This window comes from Amphiura filiformis, chromosome 2, assembly GCF_039555335.1.
Source record: "Amphiura filiformis chromosome 2, Afil_fr2py, whole genome shotgun sequence".
Lineage (NCBI taxonomy): Eukaryota > Metazoa > Echinodermata > Ophiuroidea > Amphilepidida > Amphiuridae > Amphiura > Amphiura filiformis.
Genome location: NC_092629.1, coordinates 1668383 through 1694041, shown reverse-complemented (window position 1 = coordinate 1694041; position 25659 = coordinate 1668383). Strand labels below are relative to the sequence as shown.

The 25659-nt window shown below is 34.9% G+C and overlaps 3 protein-coding genes across 3 annotated transcripts in view; all 3 read right to left on the bottom strand.

Annotated features, from left to right (window-relative positions):
- Positions 1–1752: 1752 nt before the first annotated feature.
- On the bottom strand, positions 1753–11531 carry LOC140145498 (FRAS1-related extracellular matrix protein 3-like). The gene is made up of 9 exons (XM_072167212.1): positions 11416–11531; positions 7475–7576; positions 6914–7153; positions 6212–6319; positions 4448–4702; positions 4164–4274; positions 3747–3993; positions 2805–2906; positions 1753–1764 (listed from the first exon to the last, which is right to left on the bottom strand). The coding sequence occupies exons 1-7, from the start codon at positions 11453–11455 to the stop codon at positions 3758–3760; spliced, it is 1092 nt and encodes a 363-aa protein (XP_072023313.1). The 5' UTR covers positions 11456–11531; the 3' UTR covers positions 1753–1764; positions 2805–2906; positions 3747–3757.
- Positions 11530–23746, bottom strand: LOC140145490 (uncharacterized). The gene is made up of 8 exons (XM_072167204.1): positions 23646–23746; positions 22894–23166; positions 22378–22476; positions 21648–21893; positions 19963–20067; positions 17536–17808; positions 16617–16715; positions 11530–11660 (listed from the first exon to the last, which is right to left on the bottom strand). The coding sequence occupies exons 1-8, from the start codon at positions 23701–23703 to the stop codon at positions 11530–11532; spliced, it is 1284 nt and encodes a 427-aa protein (XP_072023305.1). The 5' UTR covers positions 23704–23746.
- Positions 23747–24705: 959 nt separating this feature from the next.
- Positions 24706–25659, bottom strand: part of LOC140172307 (uncharacterized) — a 73847-nt gene continuing 72893 nt past the window's right edge. Inside the window, exons 9-10 of the mRNA XM_072195546.1 lie at positions 25445–25543; positions 24706–24983 (exon numbers count right to left, since the gene is read on the bottom strand). Coding sequence (XP_072051647.1) covers positions 24706–24983; positions 25445–25543 — 377 coding nt within the window. The remainder of the gene's footprint in view (positions 24984–25444; positions 25544–25659) is intronic.

Below are 25659 nucleotides of genomic sequence, written 5' to 3'. Positions count from 1 at the left end.
TGGTGCTATGCACTCCAACCGTGTATGGTGTAATCCAAAAGACCATGGAGGAGACATTCACTGCTTATTTGTTCTCTGGCGAGAGCTCTTGGTCAAAAATGTGTGCTCAGGTGTATCGAGGTGGAGAGCTGTGCGCATGTTGGTTTCTCAGAAGAATCGTTTTTGTGCAGAAACCTTTCCATTATGACGTTGGAAATGTGCTTTGTCCAAGTTAGCTTGCTTATCAACTTTAGACTCCCAAGTTCTCCTGTTCAGCCTAACTTCTCAGCCAGTTTGGTGCTACCAAACAGAAGATCTAACTTGGTTGGATTCCTCTTTCTCAATATCATCTTTTGCCTTAAATTTCGATAGCTTGAAGGTCACCTTCCATCTGTATGCCCAGATTCTCATTTTTCTTCTTGTCTCTACCCGGGCTAACAATACAGGTGCAGTTGTCTCTAGATGTAATCTTACACAAAACAAGTTGAGAATCATCTGCATAGAGGTGGAGGTTGGTTTTCACTCTCATCACCCAGGTCATCAATGAAGACCAAAGAACAAAAGTGCGTCCGATATTTGTCCCTGAGGACTGATGCATTGATGGAGAAGTACTTGATGACTGCTTAGCAAACACAAAAACGTATTAAAAGTTATATTTTGGTTTTTGGTAAAAACGATTTTAATAACATTAAAAATGTCGGGTTATATAAAGGTCATGATAACGTTTTAAAACGTTTGTATGAAAAGCTACTACAACAATATTTTAAATGTTTTCAAAAAATGTTATTATAAACATTTTTTGCAAACGTCCTTTCCCCACCCAAATATTGATCCAATACTTAAATAACATTATGTTAAATATTTTAAACCCAGCAAACACAGAAATGTTCTTAAAATGTTTTTTCTCAAAACCTTTTAATAACATTTAAATGTTTTGTTATATAAAGGTCATGAATATGTTTTTAAAACGTTATTGAAAATATTTTGGGTAAACATTTTTCATAAAACATTTCCAACCCCAAAATAACATTCTGTTTAGAATGTTTTGTATCAAGTTTTCAGAATGTTTTTGAATGTTATTAAAACGTTTTTATACCCTTTATATAACGCGACATTTTAACGTTTTCTGTAGAAACAGATTTACAATTTGCTGGCAGTAGATTATCAAAATGTTTTTAAAGGTTATGAAAACATTTTTACTACTGCCTTAATATACCCTTTATATAACCCGTCATTTAAACTTTTTCTGACAACCTCTCATGACTTTTTGCGAATGATGTCGAAAACGTTTTGTGTTTGCTGGGTGGTCCAGATGAACAAGCTTAATGACACAACTCGATTCTGCATATGCTAATTTTTTGTTTCGAAATACGATTTTTCTCAAAAGTTGTTTTGCGGTGCCTTACCTAAGCCACTATGGAATGGGGCCATGAGCAGATTATAAAAGCCATGTTACAATATTGTTGAGTATGTAATAACACAGATATAAACTTCACACAGTCAAGAAAAAATTATATTTATGCCCAAGCTGCACACTTACTATCACAGTCTATTATGACAACGGTCGTGCGTCGAATCAGTCCTTATGGTCCTAAAACACCTTGAACAGGATTACTTGGAGCCACAATTCGAAGTTTGACTTCTCCTTCAACGCGAAAGTCAGGTGAAGACGTTACAACGTTAGTGTATGATTTTGTTTGCTGGATGTCGAAAGGTAGAGGTCTGTTTGTTATGGATCTATAGTCTAGCAACCGCAAATGCAGTTACATCATTTTGTGCTGATAGCTGAAGAACATCAGGAGATAAGAGGAAAATCAGTAAAATAATGTTAACTGGCAACGATTAATGTTTGCCATAACAGATCAAGTATTATTATATTAATCCACAACGGCTTAACGTTGATAATTGGACTGTAGCCGACATCCACAAATGCAGTTACGTCATACGGGTATTGCTGTGTTTTTTTTTATCTGCAATAGCCGCCCTATATACATTTGCCAATTTCTGCATTGTGCTGTACACTTATGACACCGTGCAGTTTTGCAGGTGTGACCTTCTTTCACTACAGACCTACTTTCGATTTGAAGATTAATTAACAAAAACCAATAAATGCTATAGCTACCTTTATTATTAATCGGTACACAACTTTCCTTTTATGAAAAAAAAAACCCAGTTTATTTGTCAGGTTGCAGAAATATGTCTGCTTCAGTTATTGACAGTCTATAATATCGAATTGATTAATTCAGAATTAACAATTCATCAAAATTGGCCATAGGCAGCGCCATTAGACATATTGCAAGACTACCAAGTGACAGGTGATGGACCGTACACACACAAAGAATAGGCACTTTTTGATAATTTTCATTATCAAGGCTACTCAAAACTTTTTAATTATACAGCAGGGGTCTCTGCCTTTTAATACGGTATGTTATGAAAAACTTTATTAAAAAAATATTTGCCGACGGAAATACAAGTCCATCGACGGATAGTCTTGTTATGCTCTCACAAATTTAGAAAAATATCTGAAAAATCCAACATTTTGGTCTAAAAATTGGCCAAGGTTACTGCTGTCCCATTCAAAAGCACAGAAAGACCACCCTCAGCATTGATATCAACTTTCAAGACGTCCTGTCGAAAGGCAGTAATGGCTACTACCCAGTACTAACATCAATGTATTGTTTTAAAACGAAAATAATAAATTCGATATTATAGACTGATTGAAAACTCCTGAAACGTTTGAGTGTAGTCATTTAATAATTCATGGTGTAACCACTTAATAGTAAGAAAGTGACAGTATGGCTTCAACATCAATAAATTCTACATACCAACACTGCCCTCCACTTGAAGACATCCAAGCCGAACGATGTTAACCGTAACAGAAGAGTTTTCTTTTACATAGTAGACGGGTTTATCGAATCCATAGACAGCTGTGGATGACACAGTTTAATGATTGAATCAATTAATTCAAAATGCAAAAATTCTGTCTTTTAAAGATCGATTATTTTACTAGAATTGTTTAGCGAATTTTAATAGGCCTATTATGAATGGGGAAAATGGACAAATATTTACTCTTTTTGACATAACCTTAGTCCAATTTGTACCAGCATTAAGATGACAAACCTTTGCATTTATTATCATAACGCCATTCTCAGAGGTGTGTCTTTGCAAAATTGCTACCTCTTGGAAAGTTCTTTTTCATATCAAACCTAAAAATCTAAACCATAATTTCATCCTTTCTAAGTTATGTTAATCATAAACGAGTTCTAGGGTAGCTTCTGATGCCTTGAACCAGGTATGTATTAACCTCATGGACCCATCTGTTTAATATACTGTCTGCACGCATATGTGAAACTTCGGATATAAGTGAAATGTGAAAAGTGTGATCAAGCAAAATCAGTCTAAAGTCGGGCATATTCAATTGTCAGGTTTTACATGAAGGTAAGACGCATTTGCAAAGCGACACTTTGCAGAAACCCGATTTAGTTCTCAAGATATGATCAGTTGAAGTGTTTAGAAAAAAATATGCAACAAAATAAATTATTGTGACATTTTAAACATTTCTCTCAACAAAATAGTGACTTACTTTAAATATTTCATCACAACATCCTTTCTTCATCAGAATTGTACAGGAGCAGTAAAGCTAATCACGTGACCCACGAGAAAACCGGGAGTCAATTCCAATTATTGTCTTTATTGGGCTATAGCTGAAAATTAATATATCCACCTTTCGACTAATTTTGTTTGATCACATCACATAATATACTTACAATCGTCGTCTTCAATATAAACAATGGCGCACTCTGGTGGATCGATGGTTCCAAACATACAGATTAGACATACAGACTTCAAAGTATTCCTGTTTGTCAACATCCACGCCATCAACGAGGTTAATGGTGTAATGTTCAATCCGATTACCGGCAGGGAAGTCAAGAGTTTTACTTTCAAAACCGACAAAATCTGTGCCGTCTTCAGCTGTCAGGAGTCTGTTGTCATGACTATCTACAGTGCTTATATCTACAAACATGTTAAAGAATGTGTCAGTAAAGACATTGTTGGTACACAAACTCATGCTTCTCAACTTGAAGTCAAATTTGAGCTTTCTTTTAATGCGCTGTGCTACCAAAAATAAACAATGAGACTATTTCGGTTCACTGCAATTTTTATTAGCTATGTTACTGGCTTACCAACAGATCCAGCAGTATCAGTCACAAGAGGTCCGTCACGCAAAATAGTGATAGTTACAGAACCACCAGATTCGGTCACGTGATACACAACTTTCTTAAACGCGAACGTAGCTGCAATTCAAAATGTAAAGATTGGATGGTGTAAATGCAACATTTCTTTAAGCCATTTATCTGATATTAAAAACTATGTTTTGCACGATAATAATTCTGATTTCACGTTAATCTCAATCAATTATTTTCAAATGTGACAATAATTCAAAAAGTTCCACCACATTTTGCCTTACATGAGTCGTCATCGTCATATATCGTCACGATTGCTTTATGTAAATCTCCCAGTGCTTCAGCCGTGTCAGGATCGTAAAGATACACTTGGAACTGTTCATCGCCTTCGACTAACAAATCATGAGTTATGTCTATAGTAACTGTCTCCATGAATATATCAGCGGCAAAGCCGACTTGCATATTGACAGGTGTGAAGTCGGATGAAGTAGATGAAGCTGTTAACTCAGCTGGCGTTACTCGATCTCTCGTTGCAATCCCTACAATAATTGATTAAAATATTATCGTCGTGATCATAGTTATCAAAGACCCTAGAAATACAGATTCTGGACAGTACCGCTTGAGATGACTGTGCTGTTATCCCAGAAAGTGACCTGGGTGGTGACAGAGGACAAAACAAAATTTGCCCAATGAGCATTGTTTATATAAATCTAAACACCATGATTGGTATTACTACACTTAGTATTTGTACAACCTCCATTGTCATTTCTATTATATCAGTATTTATTATATTTAATGTATTACTTTTCACTTGTATTATTTTTCATCATTATTATTATTTGTTATTATTACTATTATAAATAGTTTTGACAATGAGGGAGTCTGTGTTAATTTCAAAACCTATATAATGGCAATACAAGTAACATTTATCTCATTTACTTTATATGTGAAGATTTAATATGTGAAAATAAAATAATCTGAATCTGAATCTGAATTAGTTTGGTTTATTTTATACCGAGATACCTGCGCGCCCAGCGCCCATAAAACAGAAAAATTATACTAATTAAAATAAAGCTGGATACACTTTCATGGTTCATTCGCGCAAACTATGTAATGACACTTTTTATACCCAAATTACGGTGTTGTTTGAATGTATGAGCATTTAAACAGTACTAAGAATGAGAAATATTTCCTTTCCCCTCTTTTTCTTGGCGCTGTCTGGGGAAATTGCCCATACACCCCAGGCACGCCACGCGACTGATCTCAAGATAACTATTAACTGGGTCTTTTTTTATTATTATTATAATGACTCTATAATTTGTGTTGTGCAAAATCGTTTCTGTCATTCTCACTTCCCACACTCGGATAATCGAGTAAGATGCGTCAACTGTTATATAGCGACGTATGTAGTAATATAGAATCGAGTAATATTCGTCAACTGTTATATAGGGACGTCTGTAGTAATATAGAATCGAGTAAGATGCGTCAACTGTTATATATAGGACGTCTGTAGTAATACAGAATCGAGTAAGGTTCGTAACCTGTTATATAGGGACGTCTATACTATATATCATGGGTAGTTATCAGTAAATCAGTACCATATTTTTGGTAATGCGAAAAGTAATATTGGAAATTAATTTACTCTTTTTCTCTCGAGTTTGATCAATGTAGGAAATATTTGATTTGTTCTATTTACTTCAATTAAATATATTTTGTACTGATTATTCATGCATAATTTATTTTCAACATAATTGGAACTTATTTCAAAAAACGATATAAGCTGTTTAAGTGTATCAAGTAAATTAAATCTTCGAAAAAATAGAAATACTCACTTTTATTAACTCTTTTTTTTGCGCTGCAGTTTGTTTAAGCGAAATTTAGCTTTTAGCAGTTTTGATGTTGCTGGCAGCCCAAAATATAATGCAAACCTTTTCAAATTCATAATTTGTAAATGTGTTTAGAGGTGATCAATTCGGTACATCACTGTTCAAGCGGCATACAAAAAATATGTTAAATAGTTGTATCTAAAAATGTCCAACTTCACTTACAGACATGTCCTTCAGTTCGGAGATCTCCCTTTCTGATAATAGTTATCACAACTTGTCCAGTAGATTCAATAACGGTGAAGTCTGCACAGTCAAATACGTACCATGTGGCTAAAGGATATAATACCGTAAAAAATCGATAGTTAGCATATGTGATTACTATCGAGCGCTATTAAAACATGCAAACTTGAATTGCCCCATCCACAAACAAAAGTGTAAAGGGTTTGGAGCAAATCATCCATACACATAATTATATACGAACAAGTAAACCTGCAAATGTGTGTCTCAACCCCATTACCTCAGTTGGTAAACCCCCGGACTTTGGTATAATTTCATGTTTTCAAAAGTGCTCAATAGTAAGCACATATCCTAACTATCGAGTTTTTAGTAATCTATTGCTAGATATTTACGGAAGTTGCCGTATTTAGCCAAAACTAATATATAATTATGGATGCTTAGCTTGTCACGTATAGGACCTTCCAACACAACGATGCCGCTGAACATGTACTTTAGTAAGATTTGCATGAAAATGTATGTAATTTATATAGTTATATGAAGAGCTATTACAAACGTTTTCTTTATACTGTCAAAACTAAATCACGATATTAAATATTTTCACTACAATAGTAAAATTGTGCAAAACCGAATTATATATATATGACCACAGCGTTTATTTGTTGCAATATTCTGCTTTACAATACTTACGGTCTTTTATGATGACCTCTGACACAGATGGTGAATCAAGTCTCGCAGTATCTAACAAAGTTGAGCCGGCTGGTATTTCAATTTCCAAAAAGAACATCTCGTTATATTCTAAAATATTATCAGGCTCAATGACAATCATCTTTGTTGCAGTAGTTTCATCGTCATTAAAGGTGATGGTAGCATCTCCAATTGGAGCGTAGTCGTTCGGATCAATCGCTCTAGCATCGTCATATGTCACCTCTAAGAGATGAAATAATATAAACAGGATTGTTTAATTGTATGTAGACTCATTATTGTTTTGTATGCAGTCTATACTGCTTATTATGTTACTCAATTTTGTGAAAAAATCTATGTCTGTACTCATTTGATCGTAAATACCTCAATTACTTGAACAACCTTATTTGATCGTAATTACTGAGAAGTGTTGGAAGTTTGCAAAAAAAAGGTCCTGCCTAACGATGATCCAATCCGTCGATACTCATGCTGTGAGCGTTGTGTGCAGAACAAAAACACAATATTGCGCAAATGGCATGCTCAAGCTCAACCCATATATTCACGTACCTATTACATCCGTTCGGCCAAGATAACCACCTCTGTGAAATGTAACTTCTAACATGGTTTCCTCAAATGCTATAAACTGCTTTTCTTCTATCCAGAAATACGCTGCCGAGAAAGAACAAAAGCATCAATAATACAGTAAGTCAAACAATTAAGGTACCAGTTATGTTCACCCCCTGTATATCTTAACCAAAGACAGATATGTCATAATTGGATAAAAGCAATATAGTTATAACATGTATAAGGATTCAGACAATGTAGTTTAACCTAAAGATCAAATTTTGGGCTCAACATGGGTCAAAGAGTCAAAAAGGGTGACAAAATGGCGTATGATTAAGGGATCTAAAATGAGCGTTTATTGGGTTTCGACAGTATTTTTTGTGGGACATGAGAGCACCTCAGACCTATCGAATTGCATTCTGAATATGAAGCATGTCTTTCTGATATCAAATAATTTTCATTTTTTGAAAATCAAAATATAATACAAATTTTATGACAAATTATACAAATTTGATATTTTCAAATTTTGATATATAACAGTCCTCGAAGTAAATTATATAAATCTAATGATATATTCTTAAAGTGTATGTAGCAGGAAGGAAAAGCCGACGGTCAATTGAAAATGTTGACCTTTCATATTGAAGATATGGATTTTTTCCCAAAAAGACCTAATTTTTTTTGGTGTTTTGGGAAAAAAATCCATATCTTCAATACGAAAGGTCAAAATTTTCAATTGATCGTCAACTTTTCATCCACCTACATACACTTTAAATATAAATCATCAGATTTATAAAGTTTACTTCAAGTACTGTTAAATATCAATTTTTAATGATTTGCCATAAAATGTGTATTAAATTGGGAATTTCAAAAAATCAAAATTATTTGATATCAGAATGACATTCTTCGTATTCAGAATGCAATTCGATATGTCTGATGTGCTCTCATGTCCCAAAATAAATACTGTCCAAACGTTCATACCCCAGCCCTTAATCAACTGAATAAATAACAGTTGTCATCATCTTTTCATACGAAGGTAACACTCAACACAGGAAAATAGGTCACTATAATATAGAGGCAACACACCACATTTTGGACCACATTTCTATTTGTGTTCAACTTCTACCCAGGCTTTGATATTGCAGATTACTGGCAGACGTACCACACATTACGGTAAATAAAAGTGTTAATCTATAATATGAAGGGGTGGGTGTAATATAGTACTATAGCCCTCACCCTTTTTTCGATGCACTTGTTACTGGTTTCGAATCAATTGCAGTTACAACATATAAATGTAGATTGGACAACTACTTAACCGTTTTTATAAAAAGTAATCATTATATTGTACTTATTAAAATAATGTGAAATTTTGGCACCAATATGAATTTGGCATGATTACAGCTGTGTTATGTTCCCTGTTTTTTTTTCAAAAAAGAAATGTGGGTTAGGACTATATTGCCACCGACCTGGGGTCCTAGATTATCTATGTATAACAATTTGGATCTGAAATCATTGAGAACGTGTTTCTTACATCAACAACGACTAGACTCGATATATTCGAAAAATCCATCTCATAAGTAGTTCTAGAAACAAGTGCGGAGTTCTTGTGGCAAAAAGTCCTAACCCACAACTTTACAAATGACCGGTTTGTGTGTAAAAATTGTGCGAATGATTTCAACAAAACAGTTAGTCTGTTAAAGAACTCCTATACTTTATGCTTGTATACTTTACTTATGGAAATTCTCTTTACTTGGTTAAAAAACAACGTATCGCGAAACCAGTAACATGTTAGGACTTTATTACACACACCCCTTCTATTTTCAATAACAAAAAGGCATAGCTTTTTCAAACTTTATCTTGTGATTTTATACAGCCGCAAAGATAAGGACATTTAAATAAGCTTTACAATGAAACCTGATAGTGTCAAAAAATGGAAATCTGAGGAATTTTACATTACCATGATTACTAAATACGGATTATTTAGCATCCTATTGTTATGAAATATTATTATGCTTTGATAGAGATTACGGGTATAACAACTAGTCACTCAAAAAAGTCTGTTTGATGCGCAATCTGTTTCAATGTATGCATACTTTAACCCTTGAACTACGAAAGGGGTGTACCCCTCCTAATATTTTGTATCCGTCATAAAATAAAAATACGCCCAAGTGACCTAAGCTAATCGTAAATCCAGCATTTACGCTCATTTTTTTTATGTCAAGACATATCAAGGCATTAACAGCTGTTATCGTTACGATAAAGCTGACAGGTTGGCGCCTAGATAGCTATTAACCTCCTTTTCGAAGCTGTTCAGTTTCACAATTCCAGGAATGTGAGGCGGGAGTGCATTCCATGTGCGGGCTGTAGATGGAATGAAAGACAGCTCATGACTAACAAGGTTAGATCTTGGAATCTGGAGCTGGTCCTGAAGTAGTTGGCATAGTAATTTAGGGGCATTCCCGTAGAAAATTCGATGGAACATAGTGGTGGCACCTACTGTTCTACGGTGAGCCAAAGGCTGAATTTGAAGAAAGGAAAGTTCTTCTCCAGGGAGATCGATGATGCGAGCAGCACGCCGCTGGACTGTATCTAGTTCTGACGGTGATGTAGGAGTTGTTTCATGCCATGCTGTGCTAGCATACTCGATCTTAGCTCTGACCATACTTTTATGGCTCTCTGAGCTGGCACCAAGTAGGGTGCAGCACGACGGAGGAGGCCAGTGCGCTGGGCCGCAGTCTTTGCCATCTCGGTTTTAACAGGATTCCAAGATAAATCCCTGCTGAGGGTGAGACCAAGGAGTTCAACACTATCTGCCTCTAAGTGCTTTATACCAAAGAATTGAAGGCTAGGATGATTGCCATTTTGGTAATACAATTTTTTGTCCCAGCACCTCTCCCGGGGTAGGACCGGCCATCAAAGATTATCATAGAGGGGGGAGTGGAAGGGGGTGAGGTCCTATTGATTTTCGTTTGGCTCTTGTGTAATTATTTTAAGAGCTACTGACTTTTTACTTGTTAGTTAGGTGAAAATAGTCCCTTCCTTTCACATTGTGAAACTCGCATTTTTGTAGAATTTTTAGCCGAAATCAATTTTCCTATACTTTTGTACGTAGCCAGAATTTCTCAATTTTGCATTTTTATAAGGGCACATTATGACGTCATAGCGACATTTTGTGGGGAATGTTTGTACTTATTTTGGTAGAAGAGACCTTATAGCTCTAAATTAGTACATAATACATGTATATGACGTTTATAATTGAATGTTAAAGGGGTTGCACCCCCTCCCCCTTCGTAGTCGGTGCTACAAAATATGGATCAATAATTCTAGGGATAAAGGCCTTAATCTCAACGACATATTATGGGTTTTTTATTCAAAAGAACTGATCAGTGTTAGTGCAGAAGCTTTGTATTTACGTGTAACAATTTAGTTAAGAAAAAAGTTCATGTTTGACACTACCGCGTGTTCATAAAATTAGTACACTTAATATTTAAACAGCAAATTGTTCGCATTTCACAGCGTTGAACCTATTGTGGACATACAGTCCGACAACCTATACATGAGGCGGATAACTACTATAAGAGTGAACGTTTAATAAATATACTCTACGAAATGCTTTTCCGAAAACACTGCGAACAAAAACAGAATACCATTAAATACATGTAGATGACTTTGTATACGCCTTAAAATAACTTTCCTAAATGGTTTTTAAAAAGGGTGAAAAACAAAACAGTTTGTAACGTCTTTGGTATACAGATATACCATTAGGCAAACCACTGCAATATACCTTATTAATTCCAAGGTTTTAGGACATTTGCGTGAGTATTCTGGACTTTCTGTGGGATATCGGAATTAAACACGTTACCGATCCTCACTATTATTGAATCGCTTATTATAATCATAGCCCTAGACATCGATTATTGTACATTGGTAATTATGTCCTTACTTACATGTCAAGTCCAAGATAAATATGTTAGCTGTGTTCAACATAGGATCCACTGTTGTTTTATCAGTATCAGCGACAGTCACGGCTCCAAGCACTGCTTGAAAGTATTCAATACCTTCTACGGGGCATCAGTCTCTAATTCGAGGAGTAGTTCTTGCACAATCTCACCGTCCACAAAATCAATAGTTGTTGCCCCGGCAAAGTCAACGTAGTCGCCGATTACTGCGGTTTGCGGAGCCAAGGTTATTGCTAAGTTTAAGAAAGGCAAGTTGTTAACAAAATAAGCCTAATTTTACGCAACAGTTAATAACAGTAGCAGGTACATTTGAGTAAGTTTTGTCATTAAGGTTTTGACAACTTATAGTGAAACAGCGAATTGCCATCAGGGATTGCCATCTAATAGTCAGTTGCTGCAAATTTTGCAACTTTTAAGAGGACATCTCATGTATAAGCATAATCGGTACAACGTTATAGCTCTACTTTCCCCGTATTTCACTTATAATGGGGTTGAAGTCAGACCCTTCATTTAGGGAGACGCTAAAAGTGTATGAAATAATATGATAAAGAAGTATTGCATAGATAGAGGTGAAAAGTTCATAAGTGATTCATAGATAAGATTTTTGTTAGAATAGGTAGGTAAAAAATATGGTATTGGTAAATTGAAATGTTATCAAATATAAATGATGTGTAAAATGTGGATGAAATAGGAGATATAAGAATTGATAATTAAAAAGGCACTACCGGTTTCGATCCTGTTCGCTTGGATCTCGTCAAGTGCAATGATTATACCGAATCTCCATAATTTAAGATTTGTGTTATGTCATTTTGTCTGTTGGCGTCATTCAGTTTGAAGTTTCATGAGAATTTCCAGGTCATTGTCTGGTGGCAGTTTTGCTTTGACAAGTTTGTCTTGAATACTGTTGGCTCTTTTGAAAGCAATGATAGGTGATTTAGGAATAATTTTGTCAAGTTCCCTATCATTTTCAATGTGATTCCAATATTCCAAGAGAATTTGTTTGAGAGTGTATGATTCGAGATGTCCCGCGAATTTAGTGCTAAAGACTAGTGGGAATTTAATATCTTTAGTTTGTTTTATTTTAAGGTAATGAGACTTTCTGAGTGTTTCTGTAGTCTCGGATTATAAGGTTTTTCAGCGTTCAATTGCATCATCTTTATTGCTGGAGTTTCTAATAATTCTTAGACATTCTCCTTTGATAAAACCCGAGAAAGGTAGTCGACATGTGCATATGTGTGTTAGAGATAGTGTCTGTAAATTTAATAGTTGGATGCAAAGGGTTAAGGTAGTCAATGCCTATCTTTAGTTCTTCTTCTGTTCCTTGGTATATGATGAGGCAGTCATCTAAGTATCTCCAGTAGTTGAGAATGTTATTAGTGGTATTAAGAAATTCTAGTTCTAGTGGGTATAATGCTAGATTGGATAAAGTTGGACGGACAGGGGAACCCATGGCAGGCCATTTTTTGCCTGTAAAAGGTGTCATCAAAGCAGAAAGTGCACAATTCCAGGATTAGACTTAGAATATTTCGAAAATGTTCAGTTGGTGGGTTGTTATTATTATATATTAACTTTGAGTTTTCAGACTCGTTGCTATATCTATTGCTTCGGATTGAATGACGTTACAGGAGGTATTTGTTAGCCTCTATTTTGTTTAAAATGTCCGTAGTGTATTTTTAAATACACTACGGACATTTTAAACATAACTAGATTGTTGTGAGGCTATAGGTTTTTTTAGAAATAATCCCAAAATGTTGAGATTTTGGATATAGGTCAATTTGTTCCGCTTATAATAGGGCGTGCATGGAATGGTAAGTTATCTGGAGGTTGTTTATGAACTTTTGCTAAAAAGCACACGTAGTTAGTTATACTAGCTTCGTTGATATATTTGGAGTTGTACATATCTACTAGCGACTTAAATGAGCTGTTTTATGCATTTTGTCGTATTGTATTTTTTCAACGTGGTGGGGCGAAAGTCCAAATTTTCTGTAAAGAAAGCTTGACATAATGCATAAGCCTCTAGTTTTGTCGTGGTTATTGGAGAGTGCATTAATCTTTTCATGCGCGATTTGGTTTTGTGAATCTTTGATGGCAAATTTCATTTTTGGTTTGCTACAGATAATCTTCAAGTTTGTTGTTTTCAGAATCTTTATTTTGAGTTGGGTCTGAAAGGAGCAAATATTTGTCTTTATCGTGCACGATATAAGATACTCTGACTTTTCTGGCAAAACTGTCTTTGCTACTAGTTGTGATCTATGAGAGCCGTTGGGTTGTGTAGGGTAAAAAAAGCGCTATAGTTCTTTCAATCTGGTCTCCTTCTGAGATTTCCCGTCTGATGGTGTCTTGAGCTGTCTGACGATGATCTTCCAATCTGGTGTCTAAGTTGTTCTTGACCATTCCTCGTGGAATTCGGCAGGGAAAGGCAAACGGTACCATGTAGCAGTGGTGGACCACAAGTGCTACCAGGTACCATTGCCTTTGTGGCGGCAGGCTAACCAGTTTGGTCTTATAGTTTGGTCAACCTGTAGATGAGATTTTCTTAAAAGATGTCGAGTTCTCTCTGATGCTGATGATATCTCTTGATTTATTGGAAAGTATTATGTATTTAAGGTGGGACTTACCAGAATGGTATAGAGTCCAGTGATTATCAAAAGGTCGAAGGCAACGACCTGGGCGATATCAGGTCCGTATTATGATAAGTAGGGATGGGCGTATTCCCAATATACTACAGAAAGTATTTTTACAATGTTCTAATTGAATATATGAATACATAACCCACCCAAGTCCATACTTTGGCCAAATTGAGTTAAGCATGGGAAAGTGTTGCTATACATAGGCCTGTCATATGTTTGAAAGAACAACTCAAATTCATCCTCTGTGTCTATTGAGCATGTGAAAAATAGCATGTATGAAAGAGTCAACCCAAGTCCATGATTTGAGTCTTTTAACACATTGATTGAAATCCAGTATGTATAAAAGTCCACTTGTAACATCTTCATTGCAGGAGAGTGACTTTTGAAAAGAAATGGGTTTAATCAAGGAAAGTGTGTGGTTTATATTACATGGCAGAATGCTTACAACATTATACATAACTGTGTGCTTTATTTTGTATTATCTTACTAGTGGTAATATCATTCCAACATTATTGTCTTTGTATATGATTCAAAAAACCACCCAAGTCCAGAATTTAAAATGAACCGCACGAAGTCCCTGGAAAGCTAATCGTCATAGCTAATACAGTTTAACCCACCCATTTGCACGTACAACTTACCATATTGACCAGGTAAATCTAACTGAAGGAATTAAAATGATACACAGGTTTTTTTCTCAAAATTACTTCCCATGGACTTGGGTGGGTTTTGGATTCATGTATTCAATAATGTCTGCAGTGAGTTTGGGTTCTCTTCTAGGTCTATAAGTTGAAGCTCTAGAAGTTGGTTCTCTCTCTCGTTCTCGATCTCTTAAAGCAGGGTATGGCTGCCCCGATGGTATTTCGCCGTCGTCTTGTAGTAATATATCTTCTTCACTTTGGACTAGCATCGTTGAGCTGGTAGTAGCATGTGTGGCCGAGTGGATAAGGCGCCCGACTCATAATACATAGGCTGTGAGTTCGAGCCCCGCTCGTGCCAACGTGTTGTGTCCTTGGGCAAGGTACTTTATCCTCATTGCCTACTTGGGGATGTGGTTGGGCTGGATTGGATGTTTGTATAGTTCTTTGTTTCAATGTTACAATATTGGCGCTGATTAAACCGCTGCCTGCAAATTGCATTGTGTCTGTTTGGGTGTGTTTAATGTACAATTCTAGCAATTTGACCTGCGGGTCACAATTTGAGTTTGAAATAAAACCTTCCTTTTTTTTGTAGCAAGTGATAGAAGTCAGACATTTGAACTGTATATATAGTGTTTTGGAGGATCCTACCAAGTTTTGCAAGTTGTATGATTATGATTTTTGTAGTTGGCGCCACTCTATTGCGAACGGGATTGTAATCACATCCTGTGCTAGCGCGGGAAGTTTTGAACAGCTGGAGTCGGCTAGCATGAGTACGTGTGAGTGTAGAGATAATCAGATATGGTTAGAAAGTCGCGTTTGATAAATATGATTTTGTTTGAAAAGTGCTATGAGTGATAAGATAAATGTACCCTATATAATGATGTAAACAGATCAAAAAAGCAACTAACCCTCCCCCTTATTCAAAAACTGGCCAGTTGATTACAAATCCGTTTGACACCTCATTTGTAGCAATTGACTAAATTTTGACGTCACAGCGTAAATATAACCCAAGATTCGAAAGTTGCAGTAAATTGTTTTGATTTTGTATTCAGTAAAATGTAAGGAAATCTATGTAATAATATTTTTGTTTGTTTTTTGTATTGTATGTAAGTGCAACTTTCAAAACTCAATACATTAAGGGATCTAGAATGAGCGTTTATGGCGTTTCGACAGTATTTTTTGTGGGACATGAGAGTACCTCAGACGTATCGAATTGTATTCTGAATACGAAGCATGTCTTTCTGATATCAAATAATTATCATTTTTGAAATTCACGATATAATACAAATTTTATGACAAATTATTAAAATTTGATATTTTTCAAATTTTTGATATATAACAGTCCTCGAAATAAATTTTATAAATCTAATGATATATTCTTAAAGTATATGTAGCTGGTTGGAAAAGCCGACGATCAATTGAAAATTTTGACCTTTTATATTGAAGATATGGATTTTTTTCCCAAAAAGACCTATTTTGTTGGTGTTTTGGGGAAAAAATCCATATCTTCAATACGAAAGGTCAAAATTGATCGTCGGCTTTTCATCCCACCTACATACACTTTAAGTATAAATCATCAGATTTATAAAGTTTACTTCAAGTACTGTTAAATATCAAAAATATATATCAATATTTAATGATTTGCCATAAAATGTGTATTACATTGCGAATTTCAAAAAATCAAAATTATTTGATATCAGAAGGACATTCTTCGTATTCAGAATGCAATTCGGTATGTCTGATGTGCTCTAATGTCCCACAATAAAACCAGTCCAAACGTTCATACCCCTTCCCTTAAATTGATCTGCGTTTTATTGTTTTCTGAGCTTACCAAACGAGGTGTCAAAATGCGCAGAAATAAATTCTGCTTCCAACAAATTTCGAGCTTTTTAAAGTTAAGTCTAATCCACGTGGTGCTTACCGACTGAAGTGTCTTGTCCAACGTAACCAAATCGATGGACCTGGAGCTTAACCATACTACCTTCCTCACCGGTGTATGTTGAATCTATCCATATAATAGCTGAAAAAATGTTTCACATATCTTGATCTGTTAGAGGGATTAAACCGTGTAAAATACAGAACAATCACTATTGTAATATACTTAACAATACTTTTTATCCCCAGATTAGACATTAAAGGTCTTTGGGGGAAATTACGAACAGTCACATTTTTCCAATGATGGACATATTTTCCTCCCAGCTACATGTACATGCACTTTTAGTACATGTCAATGCATATCAATTGATTTATAAATTTTGCTTTGCTTTTAATAATTTCCTATAACATTTGCATTATATCGCGAATTTCAAAAAATCTAAATTATTTGTTATCATATCAATGAAATATTGCATATCGGATACGTTTGAAATATACCGAGTATTTGTTTTATTTCCATTCCTACAAATTAACAAATGAATTTAATTTCATTCTGTAATGTACAGGAATTTGGATTATAACATTATATTCAATTTTCTAAAAGTGGCACAAATGGGTTTTTGTACAGTTGTGTTTAGTGAAGCAGATATCTGGATTGCCGAAACAAAAATGAATAAAACAAACGGTACTTGAAAGATAGGTCTGTTCCCCTGACGTTGATGAAAACATCATGTCACAACAGTATTTTCTAATTACCGAAAATGGCGCTTTCCACTTGCACAATTTGTTTTGGAAACAGGCTGTATATCAAACGAAAGGTCGTTAAACAAAAGAAGCTCTGTATTGATCATTCAGAACAGAATGCTTTGTGGGTAATATTGATATGGAATACAAAAAAGTTCGTGTCCATCCCACTTTGCACTTTGTTTTGACTTATATATCACTTATAACGTTTCCCTACTTACTTGAGTGATCCAGGATAAACACCTTTGCTGTATTTAAGATTGTATGGACGGAGCCTTTGGCCGCATTGGTCCCAGTAACTCTTCCTATAACAACCTCAAAATATTCCATTCCTTCAACCACGTCATCAGGTGTTAAAGCGAGTGGATGAGCAACTGCACAATCACCTTGTGCAAAGGAGACGTCCGTATCAACTGGGTCTGTTGCTGCAGCCATAGAAATTTCTGTAAAATCGGCGGTGGAAGCAGTTACGCCAGTCGTGGACGTATATATCTCTGTATAAAATTTAAATTAAAAGAAAACCGGGCACACTATAGTAGCATACGAAATAAAGGCAGTTATAGAAATTGAAGTCGTACTTATTCTAAGAAAACAAAAGCATAGTTTTAATCGAGTGCAAATACTACTGCATAATTTGTGGAAGTATGCAAGTATGTGCTTGGTCAATCCTTTAAAATGGGTAGTTACTTAGAAGCTTATAAAAATGTTGACGAGTTTTGAATTGTTTGTGAAATTGTTGTGACAATAATTCGTCTTTAAATATTTGAGTATTGATCAAAGTGACCTGCCCATCTCCATTTTGTTGTTGCTTTAATCTTCTGCAAGATATCTATGACTTGGGATACTGTATTTTTGACTCTATCACGCAATGAGGGTGAAGCACAACTAGGTCATAATGTTAGCATACACTGGTCATAAACTCGTCGTCTCAGTGACAATGGGATGTGTTTTATCTGTCAACAGTTCTTTATGCAAACCAAAGCATCTCCATCATGCCTTTACACGGACTAGGATCTCTTCAGCTGTGTCGGTATCCATTCTCAAGATCTGTCCTAGGTCTTGGTAGAACTCTGCACAAATTTGCAGAGTATCTGACCTGTCTGATGTAAATGTACCATCTTTATGCTGTAATTGATTAATTCTTGACTTTTTGCGGTCTTCTTTTAAGACCGTTTTTGGGCCTTTTCAACTTTTCAAAATCTTGAGTATGCTTGCCAGTTTCCTCTTTCTTGTTCTTTGTCTTCAATTTCAGCATCCATCCTCCCTCTCTCTCTCGGTGGTCGCATCTTATAAATTATCGATGTCCTCTACCTCCAGACCAGCAAAGCGGTTCTTCATCTTCAGTTGGAATTCCTCTTTCCTCTCTTAACTTTAGAATGTCAATTATTTTCTTCTTTTTTATTATTGATGAATTGAAGACTTGCAAGCTTAGAGTTGATGCATATTGTTGCCCTGGTCACTTTATGGTCGATAGCAATGTGTACGTCTTGTCGTTGGTGATAACTTCACAGTTATTCACAGTTCCTTTTGGCTGCAAAATAGTCTATCTGCTTCCTGGTTACTCCATTTGTATTTTTCATGAGTTTCTTATCATGAGTTTTGTTCTGCGGCAAACTCAAGGAGCAGTTTTCTCATCTATTACTACAACTCCAAATTTGCCCAAGATTGATTCTTCTCCATTTTTACATTATCCAACACTGGCATTGAGATCACCATAAAAATGGTGTATTTGCATTATCAATTATTCAATGTCAATACGGGGTGATACTACTATTGACACATTGTTGGATTATCTAAACACCTGCTATGATATAGGTGAAATTATCATTATTCGTTTCAATTCAGAATTATCTTTTTTATTTGAATTGTATCTTTATTTGCATATAACTTTAGAGAATGTTCTAAATATGAAAATATGAATAAGTATCTGAATAAATCGATATTATTTTTTTATAGGTTAACATTTTGCGACCCTTTGTAACTTTTTTAAGGGATGGGGTATGAACGTTTGGACAGTATTTATTGTGGGACATTAGAGCACATCAAGCATATCTAATTGCATTCTGAATATGAAGAATGTCCTTCTGATATCAAATATTTTTGATTTTTTTTAAAATTCGCAATGTAATACGCATTTTATGGCAAATGATTAAAAATTAATATTTTTGATATTTAACAGTATGTAGGTGTGATGAAAAGCCGACGATCTATTGAAAATGTTGACCTTTCGTAACATATGGATTTTTTTTTTTGTGTTTTAGGGAAAAAAATCCATATATTCAATATAAAAGGTCAAATTTTTCAATTGATCTTCGGCCTTTTCCTCCCAGCTACATACACTTATATATATATCATTAGATTGATAAAATTTATTTCGAGGACTGTTATATATCAAAAATGTGAATATCAAATTTTAATAATTTGTCATAAAATTTGTATTATATCGTCAATTTCAAAAAATTATTTGATATCAGAAAGACATTATTCGTATTCAGAATGCAATTCAGTATGTCTGATGTGCTCTCATATCCAACAAAAATACTGTCGAAACGCTCAAAACGCTCATTCCAGATCCCTTAATTAAAATTATGTCTTAGATTCATAACAATCAATACCTATATAACATGTATAATATTTTCATAGCTTACCAACCGCATCATCAGTATGTCCTAAATAGCCGCATCTGTGAACGACTACTTCCACCATAGTGTCACACTCGTCGCCAATATAAACTGGGTCAATCCAAAAAAGGACTGTAATATAGTGATAGTATTTGATTTTAGTAAGGTTACAGATTTTTTACTTGTGGCTTTTAATATTACGTATTTTAATAAGTTTCCAAAAGTTTAAACTGACTTTCAGCACACAAATTCACTGCACTAACCTTGAACTTTCGATGTGTGACACATATCTTCATCATAAGGAGTCCTAAGATGTTGTGATGGACTTGCCCTTTTGTTGATCATTGGCAACTTTTTGTCGAATGAGGGCGTTGTATAAGGTTGGCAATTCCAGGACATCGAAAATTCAAGATTAGTGATTTTTTGTGCTGAAAGTCAGTTTCAACTTTTGGAAATTGTTTATTACCAGCACGTATGAGCTTACATTCGAGTATTTTAATAAGCACATGGTTTTCCTCTTTTAACAACCACACGGTTTGGGCTAAGGTTTAGAAAATATTTACTTGACCATTGTCGACCTATCCTTTTAACCAAATTGTTCTATATAGAATAAGGGATTATCGATATACCAAAATTTCAAATTACGACAAATATTTGCAGCACGGATTCGTGGTAAACGGGTCAATAGATTCGTGGTGAACTGTTAATATAGATATATATCTATGGCGTGAATATGTGGTGAGCATTTAGATTTAAAATAACCTTTGTACCCTGCTTTTCAGGGCTCCCATATCTTCGGCATTCGTGGGTATCAAAAATTAAACCATTGTAGAATTTTGTAAAGCTGTGAATGTATTTATACGATTTTACTACCCTCCTTCGGCTTACTGAACTTGGGCTTAACAACAACACATTTCATTTCAATGACCACTAATTCACTCATTTGAGAGGCGTGTCCATGGGAACCGAGGTGGGTCCTTCGGCTGCCTCATTTTAGGGTATATTGAGGAAAGATTGTTCGAGCAGCTTGGCGTTAGAATACTCCTTCTTTATAAGATATACATTGATAACATTATGGGTGCTGCTCAATGCAGTCACGCAGAGCTTATCCACCTTCCATCCGGCGCTGATACCCTTGAGATGTCGGATAACTAATAATATTCTTGGACCTTAAGGTCTCCATTCACGGTGATACAATCTCATTCAATATATATTAAAAACCTATCGACTCTTACAATTATAACTCTAGTCACCTACCATCGTGTAAAAATGCATTCCCTTAATCACAGCGTCTTCGAGCGAGGAGAATTTGCTCTGAAGAAATGGACTTTGTTCTAAATACATATGGGACTAAATACATATAAAACTAATATTGACTAGTATAATACATTACGTTGGGACGTGATAAAAAATCAAACACAGGTATCCGTAAAAGTGGTCAATATTACTTATGCCTAGAAGAAAAAATTGCCATAAATATGAACAGAAACAATATAATCAAGCGTAGGTCCGAACTTATTTCAATGTGCCAGCATAGCAAAGGTAAAATAAAATCTCCTGACCACAATAAAAACATTAAATAGTTTTTCCGTGCAGTACCAGTTACGCGAGGTCCTGCCCTGGCATGGCCAAACTAGCCTACGTACCGATTTGGAAAAAAACTAACGTTTAGAAAATCTTTATACCGACATTCAGTATAGTTTATTACTTACATGAACGATCTAGTATGAATATGGTGGCTGTATCTCTGGCTGCATCTAATGCAGTTTTTGTAGCACTAGCTACCGTTATAGTTCCTAGTGTTACTGTGACATATTCCGTGTCTTCTATATCATCGTCAGCTTTCAGATCAATTACCACTTCCTTTACAATGTCACCATCGGCAAATACAACTGGTACAGTGCCGACTGTATAATCGTCAGTGAGAGTTGCAGTTGCTGGTGTACCCAAGCTAAGGGCTAATAGAAACAACAACAACAATGGACAGAAGTATGTGACACCACTATATGGAATGGATCCAACATTAGGCTCATATTTTCAAAAAAGTTAAAAAAATTCGGGCGGGGTGAGATATAGATTTTTATATGCTCAAACAATTAAGCATGAACACATAATGGTTAGTTATAAGTGCCACTTTGGATGATTTTGACCTACTCAAAATTGCATACATCTTATTATAAGCATAATTATAATGAATAAATGAAAAAAGTGTCAGAGAAAAAGGGGGTAAAACAGCTTTATTCTTATCACTCAATACTAGTTTTTGCACTCTCACCTTACTTATTTTTTTTACTTCTATGGTCCATTTTTTGGGAACCTTTAGTTCAAGTAACTCAATTATTATTCAAATCCAAACGTGTTCTCATTAACATACTTCTTGTACTCACGTTGGCCCTTAAAATATGCAAACATTTTCATAATAAAATAGTACAGGTTACTTACCCACTGTTGCAGGGTCTCCGACGAATCCCGCCCGATGAACATAAATCGAAATCATGCTATCTTCTTCACCGACATATATGGGATCGATCCAGAATATAGCTGAAGATAATCAATGAGTCAGTTTTTTTATGATAATTTCCACAATATTATTATTGTATAATACTATTTTATGATATGAATAGAGTAAAAGCTGGGAGGAATTGAATATTATACATCGTTTGGTTAAAAGACCAGAATAATGCTATACTTTATTATCGCTAATATTATAACAAAACTACATATTTACAGAAGGAAGGTCAAGAAATGACGGGTCGTTAAAGACAAGCTATATCGGCGATTCAGAACAGAGGACACTGTGGGTAATATTGGGTTGGAATTAAAATAAGCGGTAAGCTCACAGAGTGTTTAAATGACAGTTAACTTGATATTCTGTAAATGTATGATATTGTGTTAATATATGCCACGTTAAGCTCTGTTCTGAATTATCAATATACCTTATAACGTTTCTCTACTTACTCGAATGATCCAGTATAAACACTTTTGCTGTATCTAAGACAGTATGCACGGAACCTTTAGCCATATTGGTCCCAGTAACTCTATCTATAACAACCTCGAAATATTCTATTCCTTCAACCACGTCATCAGGTGTTAGGGAGAGTTGAATAGCAACTGCACAATCACCTTTTGCAAAAGAGACCTCCGTATCAACTGGGTCTGTTGCTGCAGCCATAGTAATTTCGGTGAAATCGGCGGCGGTAGCAGTTACGCCTGTCGTGGACGTATATATTTCTATATGAAAATTTAAATTCAAAGTAAAACGTGCATATTATAGTAGCAGTAGAAGTGAATAGAGTTGCAGTAGTGGAAGTTTTACTTATTCTATGATTATAATCATCAATTATAAAATGACTGTTGTCAAACAGGGTGCCATTTCTATTGATACATTGTTGGATTGTAGTGTCTAAACACCTGTTTCAAACGATGCTGAATTCGCGATAAAAAGGTAAAATTATTTGCATACAACTTTAGAAAAAAACCATAATTATAAATGTATGAATAAATATTTGAATAAAAAGTCAACAGTAGAATATTTTACAGCTTATGCATTATTTTTATGCCAATTGTAACTTATATTTTTTTTTCAAATTAAAAACAAATATTTATCATACGTCTTAGATTCATAACAATGGCTTTGCAGTTCATCATAATAGTATTGCCACACACATTTTCAAAACTTATATACCATGTATGGTATTTTTATAGCTTACCAACTGCATCATCAGTATGTCCCAGATAGCCGCATCTGTGAACGACTACTTCCACCATAGTGTCACACTCGTCACCAATATAAACTGGGTCTATCAAAACATGACTGTAATATAGCGATAGTATTTGATTTGATTAAGGTTACAACTGTTTTTTTTATATATGTGGCTTTGTAACAGAAAACATTTATAACATATTTGATTAAACTCATGTCCCCACCTCTTTTCAACTACCACAAGGCTTGGACCAAGTTTTGAAAATACTTACTACTGTCTGTCACTTATCACAAGGAAAATTGTTTTCTGTGAAAAATCTGTGACTGGTTGAAAAATCAGTGAAAAAAAAAATGTCTTGAATCACATATTATGCTAGGATTTTTCAACCAATCTCAGATTTTTTCTCCTAGTGAATAATATTTGGCCATACCATAATCAATGTAACACGTCATTTGCAATTTTATTTCAAGTATGCGATTTCATCCTTCCAATGGTATAAGTCTTTATTTTTTAAATTATGCCGTTTTTTATTCTTAATATCTGCTTGTATTCGTTTGGATTAATCACCCTAACCTTTTCCCCTCCACATCCCTCACATAGAAGGTCTTAACATTTATGTGCCCATTTCAATGGATAATATGCTGCTGTTGTTGTTATTGCTGTTGTCTTTCATCGACATAAGTATCATCGGACTGTGCAAAGTACAAATGACCATATGATGTGCCGCAAAGTTCATCTTATTTGCAAACTTTTGGTATCGATGACACAAATTTCTGGTCCAATTCGGCTAAATGTTTTTGTTTTTTTGTTGTTGTTTTTAATCATCCCATTTTTTATTTCTATTTTCTGAAAACTGCGTCATTTTACCACAAGATTTCCACAATAATCGTAATTTGCCAAACATTTTTTAGACTGTTTCTAACAACTCTGGTCAAATTGGTTGATTTAAACCGAAATCAATACTATTGGTATATCGATGGATCAATATTTCATGGAAATATGGTATAAACATTGCTGGATTTTCAAATTCTCAGCATATTATCACAACTCAACTTCAGTATCCCAATTATCCCAATACATTTTTTGGATATAACTTACATGAACGATCTAGTATGAAAATGGTGGCTGTATCTCTGGCTGCATCTAATGCAGTTTTTGTAGCACTAGCTACCGTTATAGTTCCTAGTGTTACTGTGACATATTCCGTGTCTTCTATATCATCGTCAGCTTTCAGATCAATTACCACTTCCTTTACAATGTCACCATCGGCAAATACAACTGGTACAGTGCCGACTGTATAATCGTCAGTGAGAGTTGCAGTTGCTGGTGTACCCAAGCTAAGGGCTAATAGAAACAACAACAACAATGTACAGAAGTATGTGACACCACTATATGGAATGGATCCACCATTAGGCTCATATTTTCAAAATTTTAAAAAAATCGGGCGGTGGAGAGATAGATTTTGGCATGCTTGAACAATTAAGCATAACTTATGGTTGGTTATAAGTGCCACTTTGGATGATTTTGACCTACTCAAAGTTGCATACATAATTATAAGCATATAATGAAGAAATGACAAATGTGTCAGAAAAAAAAGTTAAAACAGCTTTATTTTTACTAGTTATTATTCTCTTACCTTAGTTATTTTTTTAGTTTTAAGGTCCATATTTTGGGAACCTTTAATTCATATAACTCAATAATTATTATTCAAAACCAAACGTGTTCGCATTATCATACTTCTTGGGCTCACGTTGTCCCTCAAAATATACAAACATTTTCATAATAAAATAGTACAGGTTACTTACCCACTGTTGCAGGGTCTCCGACGAATCCCGTCCGATGAACATAAATCGAAATCATGCTATCTTCTTCACCGACATATATGGGATCGATCCAGAATATAGCTGAAGATAATCAATGAGTCAGTTTTTTTATGATAATTTCCACAATATTATTATTGTATAATACTATTTTATGATATGAATAGAGTAAAAGCTGGGAGGAATTGAATATTATACAT